The sequence below is a fragment of the Hemitrygon akajei genome, chromosome 5 (assembly GCF_048418815.1).
Source record: "Hemitrygon akajei chromosome 5, sHemAka1.3, whole genome shotgun sequence".
In the NCBI taxonomy this organism is placed as follows: Eukaryota; Metazoa; Chordata; class Chondrichthyes; order Myliobatiformes; family Dasyatidae; genus Hemitrygon; species Hemitrygon akajei.
In genome coordinates, this window is record NC_133128.1 from 89,957,794 (window position 1) to 89,985,559 (window position 27,766).

The 27,766-nt window shown below is 44.1% G+C and overlaps 1 protein-coding gene across 2 annotated transcripts in view; it reads left to right on the forward strand.

The window, feature by feature from the left end:
- Positions 1–852: 852 nt before the first annotated feature.
- epsti1 (epithelial stromal interaction 1) overlaps positions 853–27,766 on the forward strand; it is a 46,681-nt gene continuing 19,767 nt past the window's right edge. Inside the window, exons 1-5 of one of the 2 annotated variants that reach the window (XM_073044600.1) lie at positions 853–1,130; positions 14,395–14,453; positions 14,971–15,054; positions 22,900–22,973; positions 25,564–25,721. In XM_073044600.1, the coding sequence (XP_072900701.1) occupies positions 961–1,130; positions 14,395–14,453; positions 14,971–15,054; positions 22,900–22,973; positions 25,564–25,721 (545 nt within the window). In that variant the 5' untranslated portion in view covers positions 853–960. The remainder of the gene's footprint in view (positions 1,131–14,394; positions 14,454–14,970; positions 15,055–22,899; positions 22,974–25,563; positions 25,722–27,766) is intronic. The other variant, XM_073044601.1, reaches the window with a different exon arrangement.

Consider the following 27,766-nt stretch of genomic DNA (forward strand, 5'->3'; position numbering starts at 1 on the left):
CTGCCTAATCAGCCTTACAATTCGCCTTCCCCCATTAAAATGCTTCCCCATACCCTCTGCTCCTATCCCCCTCCAAGACGATAGTAAAGGTCAGGGAGTTGTGGTCAGTGCCAACAAAATGGTTTCCTACAGAGAGACCTGACAACTGCCTAGTACCAAATCCAGTATGGTCTCTCTCATCATTTTGACATTTCAACTCCTCTTCCTCTTCCCATACAGACCTGCCTCTTCTCTGCTTTTTTCACTGGCGTAACACAGACCAGCAGGACAGCACCTCAGGTCCCACTTGGGCAGCTTACAATCCAATGTTATAAACACTGAAGTTTCCCGTTTTAAGCAATCCTATAATCTTCTCACACTCCCAGGGTCCCCCTTCCTTTCTCTGCCTTTTCCATCCCTCTTTGTTACAGACTCGTCACCCTCCTCCCACCTGGTTTCAGCTGCCCATCGCCCACATACTTACCCGTCTGGGCTTTACAAGAACTCAGTGGCTCAAGCAGCACCTGTGGAGAAGAAAGGAATTGCCAACTTTTAGGGTAGACCCTTCAGTTGGTCTCAGTTCAGAAGAAGGGTCTCAACCCAAAACATCTTTATGCCTTTTTCCCTTCCTAGATGCTGCCTAGCACACTAAGTTCATCCTGTTTACATTACTTTTTATTTCTCTAGCAGACTGGTGTTAGTTTTAATAGTGTAGGCTTCACTAGATCTCTGTACCTGTGAAGGCAGCCAGAGCACTAGGAAGCATTCCAAAGTAATTTAGTTCTCCTTGGACTTTCCCTTCTGGGAATCGCCCATTGAGATGAGTCACTGGTGTGATCAGTTCAGGAACCTGAAAGCATATTCCTCATTTTTGTGTCCAGGGGTAGCTCGTCTGCGGATGTTGGAGACTCCGGCTGATTAGCTGCACCGGACTCCTCCCCTCTGCTGGCAGTCGGCGGCCGGCGCTCCACAAATTCGCTAATGTCCCACAACAGGAGACTTTATACCAGTCATCTGGGACAGCCTGGCGGGATGAAGCCACACGGTGAGTTCACCGACCAGCCAGATGACCAGGGAGCCACCGGGCCGGAGAATCCGGAACTGAGAACCGACCCGAACACAACCAAAGCCGAGGCGGGCCAACTTCGGTAGTAAGTACAGATCTCCCGTTGCCTACAGGACACAGACAGGTGTATAGATCGAGAAAAACTTGGGGATCGCAATGTACTTATTTTGTTTATAGATGTGCTGTCTCAGATTGCAAATACTTTACATTGAAAATTGCAAAATGGGCTGAAATATAAAGTAAATGTCAGAAATTCCATTAAAAAAAACTTTCAGAGCAGGGTTTCCCTCGGCATAAGGTTCCGTGCCGTAAGGAAAATGGGAACGGCTGTTTTAGAGTTGTTTCTTCATATTCCCGTAGTTCAGGTAAACAGCATTAATGCTTTAATTCAGCGAATGCGGTTCAATAGTGTCAGCTTCGGGTTTCAGTTTCGTTTCTGCAGAGTTCGCCGTGGAAAATTGTGACGGCGAGAAGCGAGGGCGGGGAAAGGGGCGCCTCGGGTTATACAGCTCAGCTCGCCCGGGCGGAATACAGCGTGAGCCGCTTGCATCTGTGCAGCCTTCGGGAGGAGAGCGATCTTCGCAGCTTCATACGGCAGACTCGTTATTCCCAGGAAAACTTACTTTCAGCATTAGGGCATTAAGCAACACACACACAAAGTACTGGAGGAAGTCAGGTAGCATCTTCGGGCGGGAATAAACAGCGGACGTTTCAGCCATTAGGACTGGAAATGAAGGAGGCAGAAGTCAGAATGAGGAGGTGGGAGGGAATACCAGCTGGCAGGTGATAAGTGAGACCCCAGGGTTGGGGAGGGGCGGAGATGAAGAAAGAAGCCAGGAGGTGGAAGAAGTTAGGGGCTTCAGATTAAGGAATCTGAGACGTGCCAGGGTGGACCACAGCAGAAAGGGATGGTGGAAGGAGTGTGGCAGCTGAAGAGAAGACAAGTGGCAAGAGAGGAGCCAAAAAGGGAATGCAAAAAGAGACTGGGGGGGGGGGGGGGAAGAAATTACCTGAAGTTCACAGAATCAATGTTCTTGCCACCAGGTTGGAGGCTACCCAGACAGAATATGAGGTGTTGCTCCTCCAACCTGAGTGTAGCATCATCACTGGAGTAGAGGAGGCCATGGACCAACATGTTGCGATAGGAAGGGGAAGACAAACTTCAGTGACAAAGGGGAAATCCGGTCCTTTGTGGCAAGCGGAGAAAGGATACTCAGTGAAATAGATCCCCCAATCTGTATCAAGGGAAGTGATGTAAGCAAGTTGTCTCCTCACCTGAAAAGATTTCTTTCTTTCTAAATCTTTTTATTAATTTTCAAACAGAACATAGAAAAAAAACAAATAGAGAGCTTGAGAGTACATAATTAATAAGGCCAGAATAGAGATGCAAACAGTTGTTAACACAGATATAATAATCTCCCAAACTCATACTGTATTTGCCTTTTAAAAAACTAACAGCAACTAACGTAACCGACCTGGGCTATTGTATCATGTCAGGTATACACAGTAGTGTCAATAACTCCGCATCTATCCAAATAACTGGGGGTAGTAAAAAAGTTTCAGGAAAGGTCAGTTTAGCTCACGTGAAAATGTTGAATAAATGGTCTCCAGGTTTCTTCAGATTTGACCGAAGGGTCGAAAATGACACTTCTGATTTTTTCTAAACTCAGACAAGATATAGTTTGGGAAAAACCTGGAAGGACTTCTGAGGCTCTGAGTGGTGCTGAGAGCATAGGAATAGCGGCAGATGTCAAACCTCTCAAACATAGTTGTGAGGACTTTTTTTTGTGATGGTCTGGACCGTACTGACTCCTTTTTGTAGGCTTTTTTGTTCAAGGGTATTGGTGTTTCCATGATGCAACCGGTCAGGATACTCTCCACTGTGCATCTATAGAAGTTTGTCAGAGCTTTAGATGACATACTGAATCTTCACAAACTCCTTAAAAAGTAGAGGTGCAGCCATGCCATTCTTTGTAATGACTCTTACGTGCTGGTCCCAGGACAAATCCTCTGAAATGATAATGCTGAGGAATTTAACGTTGCTGACCCTCTCCATCTCTGATCCTCTGGTGAGGACAGGCTCATAGACCTCTGGTTTCCCTCTCCTCCAGTCAATGATCAGCTTACTGACATTGAGTGAGATTTGTTGTTGTGGCCAGATTTTTAGTCTCCCTCCTATATCAGAATCAGCATCAGGTTCAATATCACCAGCATGTATCTTTGTGACAGGAGTACAATGCAATACATAATATAGAAAAATATAGTGAATTACGTATACTGTGTATAAGCATATGCAGTATATTAAATAAATTAAATAAGTAGTGCAAAAATAGAAATTTAAAAAGTAGTTGTGGGTTCAACATCCATTCAGAAATTGTATGGACGAGAGGAAGAAGCTGTTCCTGAATCATTGAGTGTGTGTATTTGGGCTTCTGTACCTCCTTCCGAATGGCAAAGAGAACAAGGCATCAGCTCTGTGACGGGGTTCACTAATGAAGGCTGCTGTACTTTTTGAGGAATCACTCCTTGAAGGTGTCCTGGATACTTTGAAGGCCAGTGCCCATGATGGAGCTGACTAAGTGTACAACCCTACAGCCTATTTCAATCCTGTGCAGAGTGCCCCCCCCCCCCCCACCGATACCAGATGGTGATGCATCCAGTTTGAATGCTCTCTACAGAACATCTATAGTAATTTACAAATGTCTGCGACTGACATAACAGATCTCCTCAATGAAATATAGCTGCTATCATGCCTTCCTTGTAGCTGCATCGATATGCTGGGTCTAGGTTAGATTCTCAGAGATATTGACAGTCAGGAACTGGAAATTGCTCGCTCTTTCCACTTCTGATCCCTCTGAGAACTGGTGAGTGTTCCCTCATCTTGCCCTTTCTGAAGTCCACAATTCACTGATTTTACTGATGTTGAGTTGCTGCAACTTCACTCAACTAGCTGATGTATCTCACTCCTGTATGCCCTCTTGTCTCCATCTGAAAGTTTGCCAACAGTCATTGTATTATCAGCAAATTTATAGATGGCATTTGAGCTGTAACTAGCCACAGTCATGAATGTAGAGAGAGTAGAGCAGTGGGTAAGCACACACCCCTGAGGTGTGCCAGTGTTGGTCGTCAGCAAGGTGGAGATGTTAATTCCGATCTGCACAGATTGTGGTCTTCCGGTTAGGAAGCTGAAGATCCCTGTGTTAATGATGATTAAGGAGGAGATGTTGTTGCCAATCCAAACTGACTAGGGTCTGCAAATGAGGATATCAGAAGCCAGATGCACAAGGAGGTATCGAGGCATAGGATTAGGAGCTTATTGATTAGTTTTGAGGGGATGATAGTGTTGAATACAGAGCTGTAGTTGATAAAGAGCATCCTGATGTATGTACCTTCACTGTTGGATGTTCAAGAGCTGAGTCAAGAGCCAATGAAATGGCATCTGATGTGACAGTAGGCAAATTGGAACAGATCCAAATCACTCCACAGGCAGGAGTTAATAGGTTTCATCAGCAACCTCTCAAAGCACTTCATCACAATGATGTAAGCACCACTGGACTATAGTCATTGTGGCAGGTTATCATGTTCTTCTTGGGCACTGGCATATTGAAGCCGGACTGAGTCCAGTGGGTACCTCAGACTGCCACAGTGAAAGGTTAAGGATGTCAGTAATCATTCCAACCAATTGATGAGCACAGGTCTTCAGTACTTGGCCAGGTACACCATCTGGGTCAGGGGTTCACCTGCCTGAAGGATGCTCTCACATCGGCCTCAGAGACTGAAATCACAAGGTTGTTGGGGGCTTTGGGAGTTCATGAAGGTGCCTCCCTGTTCTGTTGGTCAAAGCGAGCATAAAAGGCATTGAGCTCATCTGGGAGCAAGATCTTGTTGTCACAGATGTTGCTTGGTTTTACTTTGAAGGAGGTGTAAGAAGTTTGGTCCGAAATTGCACTTTGCATGTGAGATTACTTCCCAAAGGTTATACCTAGATCTCTTGTAGTTTCTCAGTCACCAGATCAGAACATCACTGATCTAGCCCTCAGCAGATTACAGACCTCTTGGTTCATCCCAGGCTTTTGGTTCTCTGGTTGAGTTACAGACAGAGAGAAAAACTGAGCTAAAGTCATAGATGAGTGGCAGGCATAAAGGGCTACTTTTGAGACAAACAGAAAGAAAACGTGATTTAGTTGGGAGGGTTTCAATATCAAGTTTGGAAGGCTCTAAGCATGCCCAGATAGAAGATGAGTGTTGTTCCTTAAGTTTTTGCTGGAGACAATGAGCAGATATGTCAGAGTGGGAGTGGAATGGTGAATTACAGTGGCAGGGAGCAGAAAGCTCAGGATCACAGCTACAAACTAAACACAAGCACTCTACGAGGCAGTTAACCAGTCTGTTTCTCCAGTATAGAGAAGACCACGTTGCAATGACAAAATACAGTACATTTGATTGGAACAAGTAACAGGAACTGGCCACTTCAACCAGATATCCATCTCTGATATTGGCTGTTAGGTTAGCCTGGTTTGCTGGACATTTTCCACAGCCCTGCGATTAGAAGCATGTTATGCAGGTTTAAAAAAAAACTCAATTTACCTCTGTTACATTAATCTTTGAATAATAGAACCGCAGAAACAGACTTTCAGCCCATCCTGTCCATGCAAATCGTCCAGTGCTCATCTATACTTCCCCCCGTTACTGGCTCTTGGTCTATAACACTATGGCTGTGTGAATTAAGTGTTCATGTGGATACTTACTAAATGTTGCAAAAGTAGCTGTCCCCACTACCTTGGTGAAAATGTTCCTTCTCAATTCCCTCACTCATTATGTATATACCCTCTGGTTTTAATTGCCTGTGTTGTGGGGAAAACTTTCTTACTGTCTGCCATTATCTTACATTTGATAATTCTGTATACCTCAAAAAAAAAATAAGCTGGCAATATTGGAACCCAAGAGCAGAGGAAAGAGAGATTCTGATGTGAGGTGGTGACAAGAGTTTATTCATAATAATTCCAAAAGAACATTGGTGGCTCGGCCGAGCAACACCGTGAGAAGTAACATTCTCAAAACGAGGACCCCGTTTAATCAGGCATCCACTTAAATCATGCAAGTAACATGGAATCCCTGAGCCTATCAAAATAAACCTAACAAGCTGAGATAGAACGCAGCAAGAGACTGCATTACAAAGAGCAAGTTGCTCAAGAAAAACACAAAGAACTCTGAACAATTAACAACTCGCATTAAACAACAATTAACCAATTCAGGTGTTATAAAATCCTCAGAGCCCAACATGGTCCACATAGGCTCAAAGAGGTCATTACAGTATCCCTTTCCCTGTGGCTGGCACCTGACACTCAGGGAGACCTGAAAACTTGAGAACTAGGGATGATTCGAGAGACCTGGAGAATTCGAGAGGAAGGGATGGAGAACTCGCAAGGGAGGTGTAATGTATGGATTATTTCTTCTACAGCAATGACCCCCTTCCCTTAGCACTGGGTATTGATCTGATGTCTGCACATGCACATTTTTCTCTCTCTCCCTCCTCCCCCCAATATGCACACATCAGTTAAAGCCAACTCCCGTGCGTCTGCTTTTATTTAATTGATATGTAGTCATTGGCAAGGGGTACAAACCCGAATGTCAGAAAATATCATGCACAGCACTGACAGTTACGGCATAATTACAGGATGAAACAGTGAGAGTTAAACAGTATAGAGAAGGCCATCACAGGTGCTAACAAACGTGTGAAAACAGTACATAGTAACAGTGAAAGATGCACAGAATCTAAAGTGAAAATAATGTAGCGATGGCTTTAGTCAGGAAAGTTGACAAATTTTGAAGACTGCGAGTCGTATTTGAGAGGGTTGAACTGTATTGTAATGAGAACAACGTGGAGTAGCAAAGTAAGCCCCCACGCTTCTTAGCTTAATGGGTGCAAAAACGTACAGTCTCTTACACAACTTAGTAACCCCTGCAAAGCCAGCAAGCAAGAGGTTCAGTGAAATTATTATAATTTCACAAAATCACTTGTGCCCTGAACTGTTGGCAATAGCTGAGATTTTTAGATTTTACAAAAAGTAGCAGTCAAAAGCTTAAAGCATTTCTGAATACATTCCAGAACTGTGCAGACTTTCCCAGTACTGTGATTTTAGAGATTGATTTTCTGTTGCATTAAAGGATAAGCTTGTATGTGGCATACATATTCAAAGCCCTCAAATGAGGCTACTGTCCAAAAGAGAACCTAACCGTAGAACGGGCATTGACCATTGCAATATTGTTAGAGAATGCAGCAGGACTACAGAAAAAGAGGTTAGAAAGTGAAATGCACAAAGTGTCGCCAAAAGCTGTTCGGGATGCCACAAAGTTCAAACTGCACGCCCACAGGCAGCGTTCCACCCATAAGAATGGCTACTTTCGCCATGGCAAAGAGTACCTACTGATTTTGCAGGGCTATTAATTGGCTCCATGTTTCAGATTACTGTGGATGCTCATTCGAAGTGGCTGGTGGTTATACCAATGAAGTCAGCCATGTCAGCAAAGACTTTCTCCACTCTGATGACTATCTTCGCCAGAAGCAGCTTACTACCAGTACAAATTATGAGTGACAATGGACCACAATACACACCAGAATTCTGAGTATTCATGAAGAAAAATGGCATCAGGCATTCCAAGTCAGCTCCTCACCACCCAGCAATGAATAGGTTAGCTGAAAAGTTTATCCAAACCTTCAAGAAGGCCATTAAAGCGATGGACAAGGAGGACATTTCTCTACAGCACAAGGTGGACAACTTCCTTTTTATGTATCAGAACTCTGTTCATGTGACGACAAATCAAACACCTGCAATGCTGTTCATGAACAGGAATCTTGAGATCTGCATGGATATCTCCTGAGACCAGACCTACAGAGGGCAGTGAAGAATAAACAGTTCAGCCAGTTGCCAGGTGAAGCAGCAAGGAGCTTCAGGTTTGGACAGGAAGTTCTAGCATGTGATTATCGAGAAGACAAATGGACACTCGGTAGAATAGTTACAGGAACGGAACCACTGATGTACACAGTGGGTGTTGGCGATCAGACATGGAGACATCCTATGGACCAGATACTGGATGCTCAACTGAAGAACACACCCGAGTCAATTGCATCCAACAAGACAGACACGTTACAGTCACTGGACTTACCTCTCAGTGATGATGACACTGGGAGCAATGTGACACCGGAAACTGAGAACGTTGTCTTAGACAAGACACCTACCAAACCTGATGCCATTCCACAGGTACAGAGATGCTATCCCGAAAGAAACAAGAGCGCCACCCAAAAGACTGAACCTTTAGAACTGTGAAGTTGTTATGGACTGTTTTTGTGAAAGCATGTTTATTTGGAATATGGGTTTATGAAAGGGAAATTGAATGTTTTGTATATATACAGTTTTATGTTGCATTAATCTCAAGGGGGAGGAAGGGTAATGTATGGATCTATTTCTTTTAGAGCAATGACCAGCCTCCTTAGCACTATGTATAGGTCTGTTGTCTATGCATAGACATTGTTCTGTCTCTCTCAATGCAATGTTAAAGCATCTGCTTTAGGGTCGTTGAGATGGGAAAACATTGTAAAGACCTTGGAAACATTAAGACGATTTTAGAAACCTTGATAAACAATTGGAAACCTTGAAAAGTCCTTGGGAAACTTTGAGGGCCATGGAGACCTGGAGAGCCTTGAACACTTTGTCCGGGATGCTTAGACCTGGAAAAAACCAAGAGATCCAGAAACTGGAGTCCTTGAAAACATGAAATTCAAAACCTAGAGAAGGATCTGGGAAGGACATTGCTCACGGTGTTTTACTCCTCACAGTTTTTCCAAGGCAATTAAGTCCAGAAAGCTGTACTCCCAATTCTACGGATTGAAACAGCATAGACAGGCGCCTCATCACCAGGCTTGCTGGCTCAGTGTAGATCTGTTTCATTTGTTACATGGAAGTTCGATATTGGCAGTCTGAACCATGGCTTCCATCAAGAAGCTCAATATAAGGTAGCTTACTCTTGATAGGGTCACTTTATTTATGTGATTGCACACTCCAGCCAGGGATTCGTTTTTTGGGTAGGGCTCCTCACTGTTGTAAATTCAAATTAATGTGTCAGGAGACACTTGAACATTGGAAAGTTTGCTACAATTAGCATCACCTATCGGAACAGACAGATGGGAATTATGTATTGTAAAAGGATAGACCATCCCACTGCAGCTGTTAGCATATTTCAGTTATTCCCAATAGTGTCCTGCCAAACATTGATTTGACATTAGCAAAGGTATACCATTACTAGCAAGGATCAACATTAGGAAAGGGCACGTTCTTCCAGAATTTATACTATTGACTTAGAACCTAGAACAGTACAGCACAGGAACCAGCCATTCGACCCAAACCAGCTAAAAGCAAATCAAAAACACCCAAACACTAATCCCTCCTACCTATACAATGTCCATATCCCTCCATCTTCCTCACATCCATGTGCCTATCCAAACGTCTCTTAAAAGCCTCTAATTGTCATAGGATGGGTATTGAATCAGGACCCAAGTGCAGGACACAGACACTGTAGTACTAGGGACTGGGAACAAGGAGCCTGGGGTGGACTCTGAGCCCGAGACTGGACAAGGACCCAGAACCTGGGTCTTGCCTCAGGCTTGGACCCCCAAAACCAGGTGAAGACGTGACGAGGCTTGGCTAGAGACTTGGGGTCTTGAGGCTTGGCTAGAGACTTGGGGTCTTGAGGCTTGAGTGTTTGGGGCTTGAGGGTCAAGGTTGAGTTCTTGGAGCCACAGGCTTGGGTCGAGGCTGGGGTCTTGGAGCTGCAGGCTTGGGTCGAGGCTGGGGTCTTGGAGCTGCAGGCTTGGGTCGAGGCTGGGGTCTTGGAGCTGCAGGCTTGGGTCGAGGCTGGGGTCTTGGAGCTGCAGGCTTGGGTCGAGGCTTGAGGCTAGAGTCTTGGAGCTAGGATAACTCAGAGGCTGGAGCTAGGAGGCAGACTAGGAACTGTACATAAACATAGAGTTGGGATTTATCCTTCGACAAGCCAGGACTCAACTTTAACAAGACACTGACATGAGACAGGACAGAACACAGACATAGAGCCGGGACTTATCCTCCGACAAGCCGGGACTCATCTTTAACAAGACACTGACGTGAGACTGGACAGTACATAAACATAGAGCCGGGACTTATCCTCCGACAAGCCAGGACTCAACTTTAACTCCACACCAAGGTGGGGCAGGACCATCCGTCAGGTAGCGGCAAAACGGCCTGACTTACCTGACGGAGGCAAAGACAAGACAAGACAGATTCCCCCTGCAAGGCAACGGCAGAACGGCCTGACTTACCCCACGGAGGTGAGGACAAGACAAGACAGATCTCCCCGCAGGGCAACGGCAGAACGGCCTGACTTACCCAACGGTGAGGACAAGACAAGACAGATTCCCCCCGCAGGGCAATGGCAGAATGGCCTGACTTACCCCATGGGGCGAGGACAGGAAGAGACAAACACCAAAGAACGAATGACAGTTCCATCTCCACATCGGGGTAGCTCCGAGTAGCCGTTACGGCCAGCAATCTTGGCTGGCTACGGAAACAACCAGATCCCTACCTAGCTCGGAGCGGCTGACAGCCACCCAGCTGGCCTGGGAAACGGCCGAATGCATACCACAATGACGGCTCCGACTACTGACAGAAAGGCTCCAAGAAGCAATGGTTCTCCAACGCAGCCTAAAGATGGCAAGTGGCCGTACCAGCCTTCCACCAGCCATTTGCTCCATGAGAATCTTGACGGGACGACCCCCCCAACCACACTCAATCCCAGGGCCACTTATATTCCCAGCCAACAAGATGAGCATCAGGTGTCTCAGGTTAAGTCCGGCCGAAACAAGGGACAGCCGGAGGACCCGGAGTCCGCGGACTGGACCGTGAGACTAATGTATTTGCCTCTAGCACCACACCAGGCATCCATCACTGAATAAGAAACTCATCCATCACATCCCATTTAAACATCCCCCTCTCACCTTCAATGCATGCTGTCTGGTATTAGACATTTCAACCCTGGGAAACAGATGCTTTCTGTCCACCCAAGCTTCTCCAGCCTCTAAACCAGACAGCATCCTGGTAAACCTCTCCTGCACCCTCGCAAAGCCTCAGCATCCTTCCTATAGTGGGACAACCAGAGCTGTATGCAGTACCCCAGATATGGCCTAACTAGAATTTTATAAAATTGCAACATATCCTCCTGACTTTAGAACTCAATGCCTTGACTGATAAAAGCAGCATTCCATAAACCTTTTTAACCACGGTATCAATCCATGTAGTCTCTTTCAAGGAACTATGAACTAGGATCCCAAGGTCTCTCTGCTCAGCAACACTGTTGAGGATCTTGCCCTTAACAGTGTACTGTCTCCTTGCATTTGCCCTGCTGAGGTGCAGCACCTCACATTTATCTGGGTTAAACCCCACCTGCCATTTCCCAGCCCGTATCAGCAACTGAGCTATATTGCACTATATTTGCAAGTCTTGGTACCAACTGCAAATTTATAAATCCTCCCACCTACATTTTCATCCTGGTTATTTATATGCATCGCAAACAGTAGAGATCCCAGCAAGTATCCCTGAAAAATGCTACTAATGGCAGACTTCCAGCCTCAAAGTAACTCCTTTCAACCACTATCTCTGTCTTGTATCCGCAAGCCAGTTCTGACTCCAAACAGCCAATTTGCTACAGACCCCATGCATCTTAATCTTCTGGATTAGCCTCCCATAAGGGACTTTGACAAACACCTTACTAAAATCCACGTAGACAACATCCACTGCCACACACAAAGCCATGCTGGTCTCCCTGATTAGGCCATGGATTTCCAAATGTTCATATATCCTATCCCTAAGAACTTTCTCCAGCAATTTTCCTACAACTGACATGAAACAAACCAGTCTATAGTTCCCAGGATTTTCCCTTGTTCGCTTCTTAAATAGAGGTACAACATTAGTCTCTCCAGTCCTCCAGGACCTCACCTGTGGTTACAGAGGACGTGAAGCTACTGGTCAAAGGCCCAGCCATCTTGTCTCTTGCCTCCTTCAATAACCTGAGGTAAAACCTATCCGCCTTAGCACTCTTTAGGAAGCTCAACACTTCCTCCTACTTGACCTCTAAACACCCTAATGTACTTATACACTGGTCCTCCACATCCTTTCCTTACTAAATACTGAAGCAAAGTACTCATTAAGTACCTCACTCACATTCTCCATATTCAAGGAATTGTTTCCCTCTTTATCCTTGAGTGATCCTACCCTTGCCCTAGTTATCCTCTTGTGCTTGGTGTTTGTATCGAATGCCTTGGATCCACTTTAATCCTACCTGCCAAGGACTTTTCATGGACCTTCCTGGCTTTCCTAATTCCCTTCTTTAGTTCTTTTCTGGCTTCTTTATAATCATCATGTATTTCATTTGATCCTGACCTCCAAGTCTTTACATACTTGTCCTATTTTCTTCCTGACTAAAATTCATCTCCTCTCTAAACATCCAAGGGTCTCTTATCTTTCCATCCCTGTCCTTCCTTGTAACTGGAATATACCTTTCCTCTACTTTGTGCAATTGATCTTTAAGCACACTCCAAATGTCTGATATGGACTTGCCGATTAATGCTTCTTAGGTTCTGCCTAATCCCTTTGTAATTTGCCCTACCCCAATTTAAAACTCTCCCACAAGGACCATGCCAATTCTTATCTATTGTTATCATGAAATTTAAGGAGTTGTGGTCACTTCTTCCTAAATGTTTACCCACTGAAAGGTCAGTCACCTGGCCAAGCTGATTACCTAACATCAAGTCCAATACAGCCCCTCCTCTCATTGGACTATCCACATATTGATTTAAGAAACCTTCCTGGATACTCTCTAACTAATTCTGCCCCATCTAAACCCCTTACACTAAGAAGGTCCCAGTTTATATTAGAGAAGTCGAAATTCCCCCATGATAACAACCCTATTAATGTTACAGGTTCCCTTAATTTTATTACATATCTGTTTCTCAATGTCCTGGTGGGTATTTGGGGGTCTGTAGTACAATCCATCAGTGTTACAGCACCCTTCCTATTCCTGAGTTCCACCCAAATGGACTCAGTGTCTGACCCCTCCATTATGTCTCCCTTGAGTGCAGCTGTGATACTGTCCCTGATTAGTAGTGCAACCCCCCTCCCCAATCAAAGCTGATTTGTTGAATCAAACGAACTTCTTTGATAACTTTACTTGAAGCACTCAGCTGTTATTCAGACCTGAGTCATGGGATCCTGAAGCTGGGAACCAGGTATTTACAATTTGAAAAGCACGGAACAAAGACTGAAGAAACCCAGAATATAGACTAGGGAGCTCGGCATGTGGATTTGAGAAACTCAGAACATAGTCTAGAGACATTCAAAACGTGAACTTGAGGAACTCAGATTGTGGACTTGAGAATAGATGGCATTCTCGCCTAAAGCTGACCAATGTTAAAACACCACTGTTCAGCCACCTTTAGGTCCATTACTTGGCGGGGTCCTTCTGTCATGATGTGCGTTGACAATACCGGAACACAATGCAGAGGAAAAACAGATGCTGATGTAGAGATGGCGACAAGAGTTTATTCATAATAATTCCAAAAGAACGTCAGTCCCTCGGCCGAGAGACACTGCGGGAAATAACATTCTCAAAGCTAGAACCCCGCGATTATTATTAATCAGGCATCCACTTAAAGAATACAAATAACCTGGAATCCCCAAGCCTATCAGATTTAACAAGCTTAAATAGAAAGCACCAGGAGACCGCAATTTAAAGAGTGAGTTGCTCAAGTAAAACACAATGGACTCTAAATGATTAATGACTTTCATTAAACAACAATTAATCAATTCATGTGTTCTAAAACCTCAAAGTGCAATGTTCTTGGGCACCCCACACAGGCCTGAAGAGCTCATACAAAAGCAATAAAATTCCTGATACATCTCCTCTGCACCCTCTTTATTGTCTGGTCTCACCCAGTCAAAGGTATTTCCTTGTCTACACATTCCTCTTCTACCTCCTCTACTAGTGAAAAATAACTTCTTGTCACTCTTTCTTGTAGTATAGTCAGTTCTGTTGGGCACACCCACAGACATGGTACACAAACAGAGAGACAATGTGTTCAAAGAGCCATAATGAGTTATTTACCCTCCTCCTATCAGAGACAATATACACACACCACACCCCAGAAGACTAAACCCTCTGAGTCCATGGCCCCCATCATTTATACCTATGCCCTCTGAGAAAGGTCAAATCTTTTCTTCTAATGTATAATTTATTTAAACAATATTTCTCTTTTTAAATCGCAGTCAAGGTGGATATTCGATGATGGCACCAAATCAGAGCAAGCGATCTCAGATACAGCAGAGTAAGTATTTCAACGGTAAATGTAATATCATTTTAACTTGGTGATCTTGCCTTTTCACCCTCTGTAAGCCAGAACTCCTGTGAAGCTCTGGTGCTATTATTTTCCTCAGTTCATAGATACCCATTGCTTAATGGTGAGCTAGTTTTTCTCCCAATGCAGCTTTCACTTATAATTTTATCTTCTCGTTCTAGCATTGCATTTCATCTTTAGGATGGTACAACTTCTCCCAGTCCACAACTCTCCAGGATTTCTGCATTCTCCAATTGCAACATTAAATGCAACCTCTGTAGTTTGTATTATTCTAAGGACAGAAGCTAATTAAGATGTGTGGAAGGACCGTGATAGCAATCAATTTCACTTCTCTTCCTTCCAATGAATTTGTATTGCGTGCATTATCTGCAGTTCAGTCGCCATTTAGAGTAGTGCACTGCAAAAGGGGTCTTAGAGTTTGAATACACACCATTCACGTGCTAATCATTTCACAATGTTGGAATTAAGCTGGTGCTTTTTATTGCAGTGGCCAACAAGGAACTGGAGGAGCTAAGGCAGTGGAAGGAAGCTCATAAACCTGGTCCAATCAACATGACTCCCACACAATTGGGTAAGTATTAGGGTAGACTTAAACCCCATTCAGAGGCCCTAGTTATGGAGGGAGACTGGTTTCTTTCATCTTTGAGGTGGTCTTACCTATTAAAACAAGTTACTAGTGCACTTTGAGTGTGCTATGACTGGTTTTATAGATGTGATTATTGTTTGTTTTAATGCATTTGGTGTTATAAAGTCATACAGCCACAGTACAGAGAGAGGCTCTTCAGTCCACTCTCTCCATGCTGACCGTCTTGATTAATCTCAACTACCAAACACTCAGTCTATAGTCTTGTATTCATTGATCCCAACTACCAAACACTCAGTCTATAGTCTTCTATTCATTGATCCCAACTACCAAACACTCAGTTTATAGTCTTCTATTCATTGATAATTCAACTGCTCATGTGGTGGAAGAGAAAGTTTCTCCTCAGATCCCCCTGAAACTCTCATTCCTTACCCTAAATCTATACCCTCCCATTTTAGATACCTCCACTATGAGGGAACGTTTCCTACTATCTACTCTAATATGCTCTTCATAGTTTTGTATACCTCTTTCAGGTCCACCTCCACCCCCTACTTAGCATCCCTTACTCTTAAGGAAAACAAATCCAGAGTATACAATCTCTTCATAACTGAAATGCTCCACCCCGGTGACCCTCCTCAGCACTATTTCAATTACAGCCTTCCTTGTGCACCAATGTCCCCAAATTCCTTAATACTCAATGAGACTCTTGGTCATCTTCCAAAAGTGCATCACTTCACACTTAATCAGGATTAAATTCCCATTGCTCTGCCTATTTTACAATACCATTCTGTAAATTGGTAATATCAGCAACATTACCAATTTTCACGTCATCTACAAACTTAATAATAATATCTGCCATATTCAGTTCCATGTCATTAATGTAACCAACAGATTGCCTAACCCTGACTATTGTACCAAAACTTCCCTCCTCTTAAGCTCTGTATCCCAACTAATGAAGGGAAGTATCACACTTTTCCTATGACAAAAACAGCTCTTCACCATTAACCTCTGCATCCTGTTACTGAGCTAATTTTGGATCCAATTTACCAGCTTCTTTTGTATCCCACGACCTCTAACCTTTTAAGCCCATCTTCCATGTGGAACATTGTCAAAGGCCTTACTGAAATCCATGCAGTCTACATTGCTGCACTGCCCTCATCAATACATTTTTGGTATCATTTCAAAAGTTTCAGGCAAATAGTAGGGCAGCATGGTGGCATAGTCGTTAGCACAGTGCTTTACAGTACAGGCGCCCAGGGTTCAATTCCCACCACTGCCAGTAAGGAGTTCGTACGTTCTCTCTGTGACCACATGCTGCAGTTTCCTCCCACAGTCCAGGGATGTACCAGTTGGTAGATTAATTGGTCATTGTAAACTGTCCTGTGATAGGCTAGGATTAAACTGGGGAATTGTGTAAAGAGTTTGTGTGTTCTCTCTGTAACCATATGCTCTAGTTTCCTCCCACAATCCAAAGACCTACTGGTTGGTAGATTAAGTGATCATTGTAATTAGGCTAGGAATAAATCGGGGGATTGCTGGGCAGCATGTCTCAAAGGGCCCGAAAGGCCTATTCCATAAATAAAAAAACAAAAATGTGTCAGACAGGATCTCACCTTAACAAAGCCATATAGACTAGCTTTGACTAACTCCTGCCTTTCCAAGTGCAGCTCAAATCTATTTGTCAGATTTCCTTTCCCATTGACATTAGACTCAAAGGCCTATAGTTATCTTCCTTATCCTAGCTTTTCTTTTGGAATAAGGGTTATCACATTTGCTGTCTTCATTAACAACTAATTCAACATCTACTCTCTTAGTTTACCCAGTGCCCTTACTCTGACTTGTACCACCCCCACAACCCTGAACCCACAGATCCCTCTCATTAAGGACCAACCCCAAAATTCTTGAATGTCACAGCTTGCTCTAAATGAGATCAAGGGAAAAAAAACATACAGGACTGAAGATGAAAGTGTTGCTAATTGAGATATTGACATGCTAACCTCTGTAGTGGAAAAATCTATCAGCTATTGAACCTGTCACATAAGTGGTTTACAGCCATTGATAGGGGCAATGGATTCTGGTCAGTAGCACTGATGTCTGAATGCCAATTGTGGTTGGTTTCTACAGCTGATGATCAGCAATAGCAGTGGATGAGGTTACCACAAGGTCTCTAGGCAACATCTGATGAACTTATCAGCCAATGACTCAACTGCCATACAATATGTGGTTGATATCCTGATTGCAGAGCTAGTGTTCTGTTCTGGTTGTCAGATGCGGGATTTCCAGGAGACTTCCAGCGTCCCCAGTGGCCACATCTGCACCGGGTGCATCGAGATGCAGCTCCTTAGAGACCGTGTTAGGGATTGCTAATTGTTTGTCATTGATTTAGATAGTGGAATTGATGGCTTTGTGGCAAAGTTTGCAGCTGATACAAAGATAAATGGAGGGGTAGGTAGCTGAGGAAGCAAGCAATTGCAGAAGTACTTAGACAAATTGGAAGAATGGGCAAAAAAGTGGCAGATGGAATACAGTGTTGGGAAATGTACGATAATGTATTTTGGTAAAAGGAACAATAGGGCAGACTATTATCTAAATGGGGAGAAGATTCAAACATCAGAGGTGCAAAGGGACTTGGAAATCCTCATGCAAGACTCCCAGAGGTTAGTTTACAGGTTGAGTCTGTGGTAAAGAAAGCAAATGAAATGTTAGCATTCATTTCAAGGGGAATAGAATATAAAAACAGAGATAATGCTGAGGCTTTATAAGACACTAGTTAGGCCTTACGTGGAGCATTGTCAACGGTTTTGGGCCCCATATCTCAAAAGAGATATGTTGTTATTGAAGGAAGTCCAGAGGAGGTTCACAGGATGAGTCTGGGAATGAAGGGGTTAACATATGAGTAGTGTTTGGCAGGGGGAATCTCATTGAAATCTACAGAATGTTGAAATGACTAGATAACGTAGATGTGGAGAGGATGTTTCCTATGGTGGGAGTGTCCAGAACTAGAGGACATAGCCTCAAAATTGAGGGGCAATCCTTTAGAACAGGGGTAAAGAGAATTTTTTTTAGCCAGAGTCTGTGAATCTGTGGGTACTCTGTCACAGACCAGACTGCTATGGAGGCCAAGTCTGTGGGTATATTTAAAACAAAAATTGGTAGTGTCCTAACTGGTCAAGGCATCAAAGGTTATGGCGATAAGGCTGGTGTATGGAGTTGAGTGGGATCCAGGATCACCCATGATGGAATGGCAGAACAGACTTGATGGGCTGAATGGCCTAATTCTGCTCCTATTTCTTTTGGTCTCCTTCATCCAAAGCTGCAGACTGACGTGAACATGATGTACTTTACTTGCTGGATTATCTATCCTCCAAGGTCACAAAGCAAATCTAGATGAGGCACAATTGCAACAAGAGGAAGTAATTTATTCCCAAAAAAATTCCCAAGGTAAACAGGAAATCATTGAGGATTGTGCTAAAGCTGTCAAAGGTCCCCTATAACAGCTCAGCAACTTTGGTCATTTCTAGGTTTGTGCAACTACAACAGAGCATGGGTCAACTCTATCTAGTAGGCCTAGTTGATTCTCTATCGATTGCAACCTCTCTGGCAGTCATGGCTGTTTCTAGCATTGTGCTCAGTCGAAGCTTGAATGTTTGATGTCCACATTGACTATGAACTAGCCCCTCAAGTAACATCTGCTTGGATATCCAATTGGTCTACTGTTCTAGAGGCACTAATATCACCATTCAGCAGGTGAGCCCAGCAGATCCAGCTACACTGTCACCGTCGCACATGGAAGATCATGACTGTGCAAGAACAATAATGTGGCAAGAAGATGCAAATTATTACAAAGAAACACCTTTATCGAGCCCAGATCTAATTCTGTATACTGATGGCTCCTTGATGATGAGAGAGAAATTTGAATGGCTGATTCTGAAACTGGAGTACTGGCATCACCAAGTATCAGGGCACAAGCTTCATGAAGTGCCAGAAAGCAAATCCTGGAGCAGTGGAAAAGCTGCCACAATTAAGTGCCCCTGACCCACTTGGGGCGGTCCATTTTCACACTTACTAGTGGACTACATTACTTTGCCAAAGTGTCAGGGATACTCAGATGTACTGGTAGAAGTGGACAAGATTTCAAGATGGGTGGCGAGGGGAGCCACTGCCACACACAGCAAAAGCTCTGGTTGCCATGTGTTTGAGAGTGTTGGTCAGGAATTAGGTTGACTGATGAACATTGAATGGTCTTTTTATTGTCCACATCAACCCGAGTCTTCAGGACAAGTCAAGCGAATGAATGTAATCGTCAAACAATGTCAGAATAATTATCATGGGGAAGGTGTACCATGGCTTCTGGCTGGTCACTTTGGTAGGAGATGCCTACTGTGCCATTACGCAATGCACCAAGGCAGATCTTGTATGGGCTGCTCCTGCACATCTTTCACTTCCTTGCCGTCATCTGCCAACCGGAAACGAGGGGGCAGTCTGTTTTACCATCCAGTGATGAGGGAGGTCCCCGGTGGAAGCTGTTGCACAGGGCAGTGCTGTGCAACAGGTTTTTGAGCCGGTTCATTTGCACCCCATCCACCTGTCCATTCTGTAGCCGGGAGGAGTCAGTGTACCACGCTTATATAGAGTGTGAGAGGTTGCAGCTCCTGTTTGAGTATCTGAAGGGGACTGCTCCTGAAGCTCTGGTGACACCTCAGCCTTGCACTCCTGGTACATGGTCATCCAGTACAGAGTGGGATGGGTCACTCGGGAGACTGATGGGTGGGTTTGCTCCTGGGCCTGGCTAAGGTGGCCGTTCACAGGTCCGGGCAGCAGGCAGTTGAGGCTCTGCCCCTCTTCCAGGGTTACGTTCATCTCCAAAGGTGGTTAGGGGGAGAGCGTGTAGTCACTATGGGCACGGTGGAGGAGTTCCAAGAATGATGGACCACCCCCCTAGGGAATTGAGTATATTGTAGGTGACATTTTAATTTTAATTTGTAAAGTTATGTGAATCTCTGATCATTGTGTGTTGATTGTGAGTGAATAAACTTTTGTAGTTCTGTTTAAAAAAAATATTCCAGCTAACAGGTCTGTCATGCATTGCCTAGTGTATCCATCCCACACCACATCACATGCCCACAACCAATCAAAACAGCAATGCACTGTTCATTAGGATGATTCTCACTGTCATCAAACATTAATCTCTCCTATATAAAATAATAAACCAAGTTGTATGGTGTTACTGTGGAATTTTGTTTATTGCATTCCTACCTTGCACTCCTCACTCTGGAGCATTGCTTGTAGTAGAGACCTGATGATTAAATTTCTTATTCTGATCCAGTTACTTGGCAGCAGCTGAAAGCCAAATAGTGCATGGTCCATGCTGGGGGCTGGGCAGGGCCCACTTCCTATCTGATCTCTGATTTGAAACAGGTTCCCCAGCACTTAAAGGTGGCACCTTTGTGCAACAGTAGTAGAAGGTAAAAGTACGATTATGATTTTGTGTTTTTCGGGCATATTCTCCTGTCTTCAAGCCAGTTTCTCACCCTCAAACATTGCAATGACAGGAAACATTCCCCAAGGAGAATCTTGAAGACAGGATGTTCTGCAGATGGTGGAAATCTTGCACACCATGCAAAAAATACTGGAGAAATTCAACAGGTCAGGCAGCATCTACGGAGAGGAATAAAGAGTCAATGTTTTGGGCTGAGGCCTTTCATCAGCACTGGAAAAGAAGGGGGAAGAATCCAGAATAAGAAGGTGGGGAGAGGGGAAGTGGTACAAGCTGGCAGGTGAGACAAGGTGCGGGGAAAAGTGAGTGGGTAGAGGAGGGGGGATGAAGTAAGAACCTGGGAGGTGATCTGTGGAAGAGGTATCCATTACACTTTGACTTCCCAGCCCCAATCTGACACATCTGTCCATGGCTGCCTCTGCTTCCTCAACAAGGCCAAACTCAGGCTGGAGGAGCAACACCTCATATCCTGTCTACGTAGCTTCCAACCTAATGGAATGAACATCGATTTCTCCAACTTTCAGTAATCACTCCCCTGTCTTCACTTTTCTCATTTTCCATTCCCTGTTCTGGTTACTCTCCCTCCTTATCTGTCCATCATCTCCCTCTGGCTGCTCTCACCTTTCCCTTCCTTCCATGGTCCACTGTCCTCTCCTATTAGATTCCTTCTTTGGCCCTTTACCACTTTCACCTGTCAGCTCCCAGCTTCTTACTGCATCAACCCTCCCCCACTCACCCCCTTACCCCTCAGCTGCTTTCACTCCCTTCTTTCCCTCCACTTCCTTTTGCCGGCTTCTGCCCCCTTCCTTCCCAGACCTGATAAAAGGTCTCAACCTGAAACGTCAACAGTTTATTCCCCTCCAGAGATGCTGCCTGACCTGCTGAGTTCCTGCTACATTTTGTGTGTGTCGGACAGAAGAAACTTGTGCTTGTTCAGAAAACTACGGGGAAACCTGCTTCTCAATCTTAATGGCTGATTAATGGTGCAGGGGTCTCCTGGGAGGGAAGATGAGTTTGGTGAAGTAAACAGGTAAAAGTTGAATCAGTATGCTGTACTAAAATGGTTTTCTGTGGTGTGATATTCCATCAGAATATAGGAATATGTGATGCAGGAAGAGCAATAGGTGCACTAGCCTGTTCTAGACTTCAGTTACATGACTGCTGATCTATGACCCAAAATACTCCTGCATTCAAAGCAACCACCATTTTGTTATGTCTTCATTAACCCACACCAGGTCTTTGCCAATAAACTAACACTTTACTGGTGATTCATGATTCATGGGACAGTTTATGATTAACTGTCCCATTTACATTAAGCAGCTTTGCAGTATCATCGTAGTCAATAGTCTGACCCATTATTGACCTATATCTAATATCAGTTGTCTGAGATTCCCTTGCTTCCTCTTATAAAATCCATGGAATTTGATTGAAAAATGTTGGGTTCAGTAACATTACAGTGATTTTTTAACCTCTGATCTGTATCTATAAACGAACAAAGATGGCGGCGCGACGCAGCGCGCAGCGGCCACTCCAGGATGAATATCTGTTACCTGTCAAGTAGGATGCCGTGTACAATCCTGATTTGATGGAGACGGACGTGTGAAGCACGGAGGAACATCTGGTGAAACTTCTGAAATGCCTGTTTCACTGCCGCTGCAACTGTGCGATCGAAAAATCTCCAGAGAGAAAGGTCCCAAATCCTTGGCTTTGCCTGTTGCTTGGCGGCCGGGGCCGGGGTCGAAGCATTCGGTATGGTGCTCGGTGCTCGGTGTCGGAGGGCTGGTCGGAGGCTTGAAGTTTTCGGACGGACTCAGAGTTGGCTGTGGTCAGATGCTTCCAGGGTGCTGCATCGGCAAGTTTGCGGTGGAGGTTCATGGCAGGAAAAGTTTTTCTTCCTTCTACTGTCTACGTGAGATGATGGGTTATCGGGGACTTTTTTACCGTGCCCATGGTCTGCTCTTTATCAGATTACGGTATTGCTTTGCACTGTTGTAACTATATGTTATAATTATGTGGTTTTTGTCAGTTAGTCTTGGTCTGTCTTATGTTTCTGTGATATCATACTGGAGGAACATTGTATCATTTCTTAATGCATGCATTACTAAATGACAATAAACGAAGACTGAGTGTCCTCACAATCTAATCTAATCTTATCTAATTTTCTATCCATTTGAGAAAAATGCAGTAATCTGTTTGTCCCTGCCTTGAGAGGCAGCTTAATTCTTCCAACATCTTAACATCAAAAAATATTCTCACCCAATAATCCATCCTTCCCTAATGTCTTCTCAACCTTTTTTTCCATCTCCATATTGATTTCTCAATTTCTTTCCTTTCAGGTGGACTCACTGCAGAGCACGAAGTAAGACGAAAGCAACAAATAAATCTCCTGGGGGCCAAGATTCAACAAAGAGTTAGTGTTCAACTCCAGTAGATATCATAGAATTATTCAACACATGAGGAGAATATTTGTCTGTTGTGCGTGTGCCATTTTGGTCAATGGGCTGTTCACTACCCCAAGCCCTTTTCCCATATCCATGCAATTTTCCTCCTCTTTATTATTGATTCTGTTTGCAACATTCTTTTGGGCAGTGTATTCCTGGTTCTTCCCATCTGACTGCATGCATAATTTTTCCAATATCATGCAACAAGTAGTTACATTTTCTCCTAATGAGTGAAACATACAGTTATACAGCACAGAATCCATTCCTTTGGCCCAACTTATCCATATCGATCAAGGAGCCTTTATAGGTTAATCTTATTTCCCAGTGTCTGATCCAAAACTTCCCTATCCATGTATGCGTCCAAATGTCTTTGAAATGCTGTAATTGAACTTGCCACTACTACCTTCTCTGCAAGCTCATTGTATATGCAAAACAATCCTCTGAGTGAAATACTTGACCTCTTAAATCTTTCCTTTCTCACCTGAAATCTATGCCCTCTTCTCTTAGACTTTCCTACCCTAGAAAAAAAGCTGACTACCCTATCTATAACCCTCATGATTTTATAAATCTCAGTAAAGTCACCCGTCAGCCTCATTTGCTCTGGGAAAAATGGTACCTGCCTACCAGTACCTTCTTATAGCTCAATTCCTGGCATCGTCCTTGTGAATATTTTCTGTGTCCTCTCTAACAAGTGATACTTCGATACTTCAAGAAGCACAGTCACGGCCACTTTCTAAATCTCCATACAAATGTTGTTCACCAGGCATTGCTCATTCTAGAACTGTGTAGGGGAAACAAAGGTGGCACAGTTACGTAGTGGTTAGCACAACGCTTTACATTAACCATGACCCAGGTTCAATTCCCGCCACTGCCTTTAAGGAGCTTGTGCGTTCTCCCCATGATTGCGTGGGTTTCCTCCAGGTGTTCTGGTTTCCTCCCACAGTCCAAAGACGTACCAGTTGGTAGGTTAATTGGTCATTGTAAATTGTCCCATGATTAGGCTAGGATTAATTCGGGGGACTGCTGGGCGGTGCTGGTAGGTCCTACTCTGCACTGTATGCCAATAAATAAATAGATTGCGCAACATCATTCTGAAATAATCTGTCTGCCATCATTCTCAGTATAAATTGGTTGAATCTGAAATGGTCCCATCCAATGACTGATGAATCTATTCCCACCCCATAATCGACCTCCAACACTTGCTGATTATCAGCCTCACCCCATGACCCTCCACTCAATTCCATCATGCTTCCTGGCCTCCATCTTGTCCCAATCCCCCGTCCATATCTATTAATCTGATTGGTTGTTTTGTTTCCCACTGCTGTTGGCATAAGCAGGTGAGCACTGGTAGCAGAAGACAGGAAAAATGAATGTGTAGCTAAAGAGCTGGTGTGGTGGGTGTGCTTCAGGTACTTGGATAATTGGAGTCACTTCCTGGGTAGGTGGGACCTGTACAAAAAGGATAGGTTGCACCAAAACTGGAGAAGCACCAATATTCTTGCAGGGAGATTTGCTTGTGCTGTTTGGAACGACTTAAACGGATTTAGTTGGGGGTTGGAAGGTGTAGTTCAACAGACCTTTCCTTTCAGGCTTTGGGTGTTAGAAACAAAAGGTTTAAGGTGAGAAGTATAAGGTTTTAAGGGGAATTGAGGGTTACCCAGAGAGAAGTTGATATCAGGAACTGGCTGCTGGAGAAGGTAATGGATTGGGCACAATCACTATGAAAAGGTATGGAAGAACACAATGTTGGCAAATGGAATTAGAGTAGTGGGCAGATAAATGCACGTATTAGACCACCTAGTCAGTGTGCACATAACCTTGTATATCCGGAAATGTACACTCCATACCTCACCCAAGCTCTCTGATCTCCTGAGTGAGGTGGAGATAGGTTACTCAGGCATGAACAAAGCATATGGCATAACCCAGTAGTCCATAGTCCGGTAACAACAGCATCTGTACACTGAATTATTGAGTAAATAACTTCAATTAAAACAGTATAAATGAGCTAAAATCTACAGACAAACCATCACAAACCACATGATCAAACTGGAAAAGGATATCTGATAGTGTATGATTGTGAAATATACTTAACATACCAACGAGGTGGAGGGTGACAACCCTTTTTGTACTAGTAGCAAGAGATGTGTGCGTGTGCATATCTTAGAGGAAGCATTGGCAGAGTTCTCTTTGTCAAGGCCTTAGCTATTTGCCCAAGCTCAGCTCCTCACCCGCCCCCCCCCCCCCCATGAACCATGCACAGAAATCCTTGACCCCTTTGTCCACCCTGTGTATCAGGTTCTCTACCTACACCCAATGTTCTATTCCCCCTGCAATCTATATTTGCAGTGAATGAGTGTCCATGGAGTTACACAGCACAGAAAAGGGCTCCTCAAACCGATTCATCTACGTTGACCATCCTGAGTCGATCCCACATTCCTTATCCCTCTAAAGCTATCCATGTACCAGTGGGAATGTTGTAGATGTACCTGCCTCTGCCACTTCTTCTGGCTGTTTGTTGCATGTTCCCACCACCTCATTGATATTCCTTCCTCCCATCAGGCTAAGAAAGAAGAATATGACCGGAAAAGGAGGGAAGCCGAAGAACTCCAATATCAGAAGATGAAGGAAGTCCAGAGGGAAAAAGCCAACAAACTTGCGGAAAGAAGGAGGCAGGAGGATGAGCAGAGGAAAGCACAGCAGCAAGCCCAGCACCACCAGTGAGTTTCAGAAACAACTGTGAGGCGGTTCTTTAATGCATGGTGAAACTTCAGACTTCCTGCACTAACTGGCAGATTGCTGACTGGAGCAGAGGCTCCAGGCAATAGAAATTGGGGGGTTTACTAGATTTGCAGTCGAGGCTACATAGCCATTCAGCTGGGATATCCACCAACTCCAGGGTCAAGAGCTCATTTCATAGCATCTTAAATTGGATAAGGGCATTGGCTGGAAACCACTGCAACTTCGCAATTGTCAGTAAGTTGTCAGTTTTCAGAAATGCAATGTAGGGTTTATGGAAGGGACCATTCAGTTCATAGTGTCAATGTCTGCACTCTTCCAGCATCAGCCCAATCTGTTGCCCAGCCTGTAGGTCTGTCTACCCAACAGATCCAGTCGCCTGTGGAAATCCCAGTGTGTTTACTTGTTTAGGCATCTGTCTCACACACAGTAGGTTTGATTTTGATCTGAAATCAACATACCCCAGATGATGGAATTCTGAAATAAAAACAGAAAATGCTACAGCAGGTCTGACAGCTCCCGTAGGGAGAGTCAGTCAATGATCTTACATCAGAATTGGAGAAGCTGGAGATAAAGGAGTTGAAAATAAGATAATGTTTTTAAAAGTTTTCGCAGAGGGATATGATGCTGTCGATCTGATATTTTGCAATTCATGTAAATCTGTTCATCCTATAAGTTGCCAGGCAGTTGACAAGTTAATAAAGAGTCATTAAACGTGTTATTTTGACCAAGATCAAGATTCACGATTGTTTAATGTCATTTCCTGGACACAAATAGAAAGGGGAACGAAATTAGTTCAGATCCAATACAGTACAAGAAAAAAACACATTAAGTATAAATACATAAGATAGCTTATATACAAAGATTGATTGTATATATATGTCGGGTTGATGGAGCTCGTCAGCCTGGAAAGGCAGTCCATCTAAGAGAGGGAGAACTCTGATTTCAAACCTCCACTGCCTTGCGGCCATACCCACTCATGGGAAAGGCTTCGGGAGTAAACCCTGAGGACAAATCTGGAGCTGGAATCCCTAAGATAGTCCGATGTTGTCTTCAGCCTCATTCTGGCAACTCCTGCGATGACACTGGTGCCATGCTGGATCGGCCCTTGCCCTTCCCTTGGACAACATCAGTGGCATGGAGAGGGGAGACTTGCTGCATGGGCAACAGCTGGTCTTCCATAAAACCTTGCCCAGGCCTGCATCCTGGAGAAGACTTCCCAGGCACAGATCCATGGTCTCGCGAGACTAACAGATGCCATATATAAACGTTTGTGTGTGTGTATGTGTATATATATATATAAAAAATAAAGTCACACTAGGTACAGGAGTGCCTGAACATAAGGTGATTTTGACAGGAAATGATAAAGAGGTGGAGGTAGGAGATGTTGTAGAGTGGGTTAGTGGGTGGAGGTGTCAATCAGTCTTACTACTTGGGGAAAGTAACTGTTTTTGAGTCTGGTGGTCCTGGCGTGGATGTTGCATAACCTCCTCCCCGCTGGGAGTGGGACAAACAGTTCATGAGCAGCGCGGGTGGGATTCATCATGATCTTGCTGACCTTTTTTCTGTCTCATACCGGAATTGGTGACACATTCTGAGCATGTTGGTTTCTCCTCAAAGCCAAGAGGTTGGACTCTTGAGTGCTTAAATAGCAAAAAGTTGGAATATCACATAATGACATTCTTAAACTTCTGGAATGTGTATGTTCTGAGCATTAAGTGCATCCAATCAGGAGCTGCCAAGATGGATATTACCCACAAATTAATTGACAAGAAAATTCTTCCACAGTTAACTAGAAGGATTGTTGAGGGCAAGTTTCCAAATCTGTCCATTATTTTCCTATTTGGGAATTTACATTTAAAATATAAATCCTGGAAAATAAACCTTCGAGTTTGTTGGGCTTATTTTGGGCAAAATACATGTCCATTTGAAAGTCTTCTTAGGTCAGATACAGTAGTTTTGGTTGTGCTTGCTGTTTAAGTTTACTGAAGGTGCCCTCAAGGAGTTGAAAGTTCAACAATATCTC